This window comes from Carassius auratus, chromosome 20 (assembly GCF_003368295.1).
Source record: "Carassius auratus strain Wakin chromosome 20, ASM336829v1, whole genome shotgun sequence".
In the NCBI taxonomy this organism is placed as follows: Eukaryota; Metazoa; Chordata; class Actinopteri; order Cypriniformes; family Cyprinidae; genus Carassius; species Carassius auratus.
In genome coordinates, this window is record NC_039262.1 from 19,256,801 (window position 1) to 19,263,967 (window position 7,167).

At 37.2% G+C, this 7,167-nt stretch overlaps 1 protein-coding gene across 1 annotated transcript; it reads left to right on the forward strand.

Annotated features, from left to right (window-relative positions):
* The first annotated feature begins 214 nt into the window (after positions 1-214).
* On the forward strand, positions 215-4,925 carry LOC113121117 (cytosolic 5'-nucleotidase 1A-like). The gene is made up of 6 exons (XM_026291358.1): positions 215-362; positions 454-621; positions 1,383-1,512; positions 1,715-1,837; positions 2,016-2,200; positions 4,182-4,925. The coding sequence occupies exons 1-6, from the start codon at positions 240-242 to the stop codon at positions 4,542-4,544; spliced, it is 1,092 nt and encodes a 363-aa protein (XP_026147143.1). The 5' UTR covers positions 215-239; the 3' UTR covers positions 4,545-4,925.
* Positions 4,926-7,167: the final 2,242 nt, after the last annotated feature.

The window sequence follows — 7,167 nt, forward strand, 5'->3', positions numbered from 1 at the left end:
TACCAGATCAGAGTGTTTGACACCATGATACTTTGAAAACACCCACGTGGTGATAAACGCCCACTTTTGCTCTGCAGAGACCTAAGTCTCCTGTTGCGGGTGAAAGCACAAAAGTCCTGCGTCAAACGGAACGCCTCCTTCACATTTCCGCGATGTCTGACATCCAGCCCTGCCTCAGCATAGGAAGTCGAGCACGCGCACACTAACGTTAACAGACCATTTACAGTTAATAAGATACAATGAGCGAAATAAAACAAACAGAAGTGGCTACAACTGACAAAAAGGAAGCTTTAGCAGAGGAAAAGGACTGGGCAGCTGCTAAGGCGCACTTTGAAAACTTAAAATCAACAAAACCGAGACCCGTAAGTGTTCAGTGAAGTGTTCATACTGTAGGCTATACGATTAGCTGCAGCCGGTTTGACTGTCGTTGTTTTTGGACGTGTCTTTTAACAGCCCAAGCCGAAATATGCAGTTACTATCGCAGTTTCTTCCCGCACCTTGTTTGATATGGTTGCAGAAAGGAAGATATTTGAGGAAGAAGGACTGGAGAAGTATGTTCAACATCAGCAAGAGCACGAGAATGAGCCTCTGAAACAAGGACCCGCCTTTCCTTTCGTTAAAGTGAGAATAACTTGATCCACACATTAGAATAGCATCGTCCACAAATGAACACAGTAGAATTAGTTTAAATGTATTTATTTGTTCATTTTTAAAATACATTATTACTATAAACATGTAAAATATATAATGAAATATTACATTTTAACTCATATTATGGTAAGTATATTATAAAAATTTTGCTATGACAAAAAAAAATGTAAAACTTAAACTGGCATTCTAAATTTCTTTATAATTTAGAAAACCTGCATTATGACCGCAACATGCAAACTAGGACACAAGAGATCACAATAAACAAACCAGACCATAATATGTGCCAGCTTTATTGGAACTGAGTTGTGATTATGCAAACACCATGACATATCATGGTACTCTGGAATCAACATTTTCCCACAGAAATGATTCAGAATTCCCATCACTAGAACACCGCAGTTATAAACAATGAAGCTGTCAATACTATAGACACACAAGTTATAATGGGAGCATTCTATATTTGCAATAGTATTATTCTGTAATACTGGAGGCTGCATTTCAGGAACACATTTCTATGTCATACACAATTAAATAATCAGTTTTTATTATCTTTCCACCTTAACATAAAATAGTGGGAAAGGTCGTCCTAAAAATGAAGGTCCAAGGTTTGTGGTGCCAATTGTTTTCAGTTATTGTAACTTCAAATACAGTTCACTATGCTGCTTGATGTTGCTAGACACTATTTGCTTACTTATGAAAACAAGAGTTTCTTCCTTATAATATTCTCACAGGCACTGATGACTGTAAATGAACGGCTGAGGAATCTCTATCCAGACAGTGAAGAGCTGTTTGACATTGTTCTCATGACCAATAATCATGCCCAAGTTGGGGTGCGACTCATGAACAGCATAAATCACTATGGTAGGTGTGTGATTTTCACTGCATTCTGGTCGAGATGTTACATCATTATTCTGAGCAACCCCTTGAAGTTTACAACTGAAGTGGAAGGGAAAATTTATTGGCCAATTAAGCTGGCAGGCGTTTGTCTTTGTGAAATACACCCAACATTTACCATAGCACACTGTACATCAAGGAAGTTTTACAAGAAATTCTTCCTTTACAGATTTGACGATAGAGCGATTTTGCATGACTGGAGGTCAGAGCCCAATTGGTTACCTCGAGGCCTACATGACTAACCTATATCTCTCCAAAGACTCCAAGAAAGTCCAGGAGGCCATTGAGGAGGGTAAAGTATTTAACCCTATTTAACCTTGTAAATTCACGTCATGTTTAGATTGCATTGCATTTAGATTGCATTAATCATGGAGTCACAGTACATTTATAGTAATGATATTACTCCTCATACTTAAATCTTTTGGCTTGGCAGTAAAGGGACTACTGTAATGATTCATTCACCATGACAGGAATAGCAGCAGCCATCATGTTTAAGCCTGATGTGGAGTCTCAGCTGTCTGAGACTCAGCTGCGCGTGGCTTTCGATGGGGATGCTGTGCTCTTCTCTGACGAGTCCGAGATCATAGTGAAACAGCACGGCCTGGACACATTCTTTGAGCATGAAAAACAACATGAGAATAAACCACTCGCACAGGTATGTCAGGTATTTCTACTAGATGTGGATCACGCTATAAAGCTAATTTCAAAAAATGTACCATCAATGCAGAAGATGCAGCTTTTTCAGTTTCAGTTTTTTTGGAGGCATTTATGGGCATTCAGCTTGCAATTACAATCTTTCCAACATGACTTTAATGCATCAATTCGATAGTAACCTATAAAGGTTAATGAATATTTGGAATTATGTAAAAATGAAAATAAAGTAAACCCAGTGTGTTTTGCTTTTCCTAAAGACAGTTAACCATTGAGCCTTTGACTAGTCGCTTACTTCTAGTCAACTAGTGAAAATTAGCAGTCGTGCAAGCCCTTTATAGAAGATTGTTAATTGATTTTTGTTAATGGATTCAGGGACATGCTATTTATACAACACAACATGGTTCTCCATAGGGTCATTTTTAACATACTTGCGAGTCTAGATGCGTCGAAAGATGACTTGTAATACAACTACAGGCAGTGATTTGCAGGCAAAAGTACCTCCTGAAACTAATAGCATAAAGGCAAGTACAATAACTAAAGCAATAATAATAGAGAAAAGATTAAAAAAATAGTTCTAAGTTTAAAAGACTACAACTATAACGATATTGGCACAGAGGAAAAAATATAATTGTAATCACTTTGAAAAGAAATTTTTCCAGTTGATATACAATAAAAACATTGACAGACAATCAGAATCCATCTTGCTTTGACAAGCTTTTAAAGTGGCAGGCAACAAAACAAAAGCATATTTTATAACTATTATAGTTACTTTTATAGTTATCGTTCTTTGCGTCAACAGACCTTAAATGTCTTATGATCTAAAACAAAACAGATTGAGCTTTGGTGATAATAAAGCAAATATATAATTAGTGCAATATTCATTTCTCACTACAAATTAAATAAAAATGGAAAAAGCTGTTCAAAAACGTACACTTACAAACTGACCACCAACCACAACTTTCAGATGACACTTTAAAGGGGTCATATGATGCTTTTTTTAAAGAACATTATTATGCATTTGGTGAAATAGAATATGTTGACAGGCCTTAATGTTCAAAAAACACATTCATTTTCAAATACTGTACATTATTGTAGGTCGTCTATGCCATGCCTTTCTCAAATGCATTGTTTTCTACAAAGTCCCTCCAGACAAGCGCAGTCTGCTCTGATTGGCCAACTGACCCAGTGCATTGTGATTGGCCGAACACCACAAGCACTCGTCGGAAATGTAACGCCCCTTTCCATAATCACAAGCTTTTTTAGCAGTGAACCTCCTCTCCTAGGTTCACAAAACGGTTGTCCATAAAATGCGTTGCTGTTGTGTTGTAAGTAATCTTAAAGATTCCTAAATCTGTCTACTTTCTGAAGGCCAAATAAAGTGCTTTTGCTTTCACCTAGATACACACAGCATCTCCCTTACATGGCTGCTTCAACACTAACTGTGTTACTGAAACCACGTCTTCTTTCTTTGCGTGAACATTTGGGCGGCATTACGCAATATTTCCACATAGTGACATAGACGTGGGGGCATGTTTGAACGAGCCGTTTTAGGGGGGCGTGGCAGAGTCTTAACTTTGATCAATAATATCTCGAGATTTGAGACTTTAGTCTTTGCAACTTTACAGATCTTCTTCATGCACCAAGAGCTTGTAACACTCAGAAGAGAAAGGAAAACTTGAAAATCACATCATATGACCCCTTTAATTTTGGACCTCAGCTGTATAATCAAATGCAAAAGATAGTGGGAAATCATAAGACAATATTCTACATTCAAAATCGACTGATTAAAGTATTTTAGTAGACAGGATGTGACACAATCACTGTGAGATTCTTAACTCTACATGCTGTCTGTGAAGGCAGCATTTTTCAACTTTTAAATGCAGACTCTGTCTTAAAATGGGCAGCTGTGGTTGCGCCAGCATAAGCACTTGCTGATAATAGATCATCAGGCTGACACACTCCTCCCTCTTATTCATCTTCAGGGTCCCCTTAAGTGCTTTCTGGAGGCTCTAGGAAAGCTCCAGAAGAAATTCTATGCCAAAAATGAGCGACTGGACTGTCCTATCCGCACCTTTTTGGTGACGGCCAGAAGTGCAGCCAGCTCTGGGGTCCGTGTGCTTAAGACACTCAGAAGCTGGGGCCTGGAGATCGATGAGGCTTTGTTCCTTGCTGGGGCCCCTAAAGGGCCCCTGCTGCAGAAGATTCGCCCGCACATATTCTTTGACGACCAGATGTTCCACATTGAGGGGGCCAAGGAGATGGGCACTATTGCTGCCCATGTACCATATGGGATAGGACAGAAATATAACAAAGGGAAGCTGATTGAACCAAAGCAGCAGAAATAAGAGTAATGATGTTACAGATCAGCCACAAAGGGAGTTCATTATATAGCTTACATTGTTTAGATGAAGACATCTTTCTCTTACTTTATGATGCAAACGTCATAGGAACTGCTGTGTAGAAGTATGTTTTCTGAACATAATTTTTCTCGCACAAAACTTTGCTAATAATTTTTTTTTTATTAGCAATAATGCTGGAAAAACATTTTTCATTTATTGGACATAACACAGGCTTACGGTTTAGTGATTTAATGTATTTTTTACTTTTATCATTCGTAATATACAGTAGATCTATCCATCCATCCATCTATCTATCACAATTTTATAAGTCTTTATATATAGATGCTATATTTATATGGAATATTTTGAGGAGATTTGTTTTTATGGGGTTCAAGAAGATTTGCATATATATATATATATATATATATATATATATATATATATATATATAGGTTTTCATAATTGATATTATCTGGCTGTTCTAAATGCACTTATTTTTGAGGTGGAAAGTATATCACTTCAGAATTCATTAAAGTGAGGCCTTCAGTATCATTATTAGAGTATTCTGTGCAATTCAGGACTATCATCGGCACATTATGCTGCTTTGTGGTTGCAAACATTTACTGTGGTGCTGTGTTCTCATCGATCTTCTCCAGGGTTAATTTGCTTTCCACACATTTTGCAAATGACAGTTACATAATGTGTTGATGTCTCTACTTGTATTAAAATGATCAGACACACTATTGATTGGTATTAAGGTTATGTTGCATGTCACTGAATTGCATAATCATTTTGTTGTTAAATGATGTCAATTTAAGCTCTGCATGTAAATGCGCTGCCATTTGTATTTTTACAAATGTCATCAAGCAGTTTCACTAAATTACATTTTATGTTACATTGGTTTTGTTTTGGGTTGAGATAAAATTTAACTCAACTTTAAAAGTTTTTAGATGACAAAACATTAGATGTTTCTGCTGCTTTTTCCATACAATGATATAGCATATGGCGGCCAAAAATAACTTTAAATGTAGTACTTAAAACTTTTGACATTAAGAAGTTTACTGTTGCTCTTAATTTAAAAGAACTGAATGAAATCAACATAAATGCAAATGAATGGTATACTGTTGCTCCCTGAGAGTTCTTCATTGTCCCTGTCCTGCACCAGCGTCTTGAGCACCCCGGGTTGGAGTAATATCAGGATTATGGACCTGATTAGTGTGTGTTCCCTCCTCATGTGCCCATTTTTGGTTTTGTTCTCGTTCTGTCTAATTAGTCATTCTGTTCACTGGAGTTCCTCCCAATTATCTTATTATCCCATGTATTTAGTTCCAGTCTGTTGAGTCTGTGTTTTTTTAAGTCTAAACATGGAAGTGCTTCTTGTGTGTCCTTCCTGTGTTCCCTGTTTTGGATGATTAAAGACTATTATTTGAGAATTCTACTGCATCTCCACGTTCCTTGCTTCTCGCTCCAACACTGTAGCAGAATTTTAACAATGTGCTGGTCTGGTTTTTAAAATATTAGACATTGAATTACAGATGATGACATCACCAGACACTTTTCCATGGCAGTCAGCGTGCGTTGCATGCATCAGTCCAAAAGAAATGAAATAAAAAGCACCAATCCTTAATAAAAGTTTCTCACACAGCTCTAGGGGTTGAACAAAGGCCTCCTGTAGTGAATCGATGCATTTTTGTAAGAATATTTCAAATGTAACAATCACTTTAATGGAGATTGTGCTCACTGTTGTACGTGGAAACCTTTCTGGACAGATGACGTAGGTTGCTCATATGCCGCTCAGAAGCGACTAATGCAAAAACGCAGGTGTAGAGATCAAAACAAAACAACAGTCACGAATTAGAAGTACAAAACAAGGATTTCGCTATAAACCAAGAGGAGACTGGTTTTCCTTTTGTAAAGCAAGGAAACTTTGCTGCTTTTGATCCAATAAACAAACGTTGGTTTTCACGAGACTCACCGACGCATGCACAATGCTGACCTCACAAGTCATCCTCCCGGAATTGCTTCTGTGTACAACTGTTGGCGCAAGCTACATTAAAGAGATTATTAAGTTTTGAATATGGATATTTTTCTTACAAAAACACATCGATTCGCTAAAGGAGGCATTTGTTTACCCTCTGGAGCAGTGCGCTTTTTATATAACTTATTTTGGACTGAAGCAATGCAACACTCGCTAACTTCCTTGAGACAGCTTGAAAGACAATTTTTAATGATTCGTCTGAAAGAAGAAAGTCATGTACACCTAGGATGACTTGAGGGTGAGTAATTTATGGACTAAATTTAGTTTTTGGGTGAGCTAACCCTTTAAACTGGCAAACTTGCATAAGCAGGCACTACTGACTTGGCAATTAATCTATAAATATAACTTAATCGCATTGGTATTTTATATTGAATAATAAAGATATTGTATCCTGAGAGAGTTGTATCACTTTTACGAAATCCTGGCTTCTCTCCTGTAAACATTGTTATTATTTTTACAATTTATACAATTACATTTTTTTTATAAAACGACAATATTTATAGGGTGTATTAATATAGTGTAGCAGGGTGAAAGAGGTGTTCGCGATCTGTGATTAGCGCGGGAGCGGTGTTTCCAGGGCGACGCTGGTCT

Excerpts from the sequence above, each read along its gene's own strand:
- LOC113121117 (XM_026291358.1), top strand. The coding sequence starts at position 240 with ATGAGCGAAATAAAACAAACAGAAGTGGCTACAACTGACAAAAAGGAA. Across the intron at positions 622-1,382 it reads CCGCCTTTCCTTTCGTTAAA|GCACTGATGACTGTAAATGA; the intron begins GTGAGAATAACT and ends ATATTCTCACAG. Across the intron at positions 1,513-1,714 it reads GAACAGCATAAATCACTATG|ATTTGACGATAGAGCGATTT; the intron begins GTAGGTGTGTGA and ends CTTCCTTTACAG.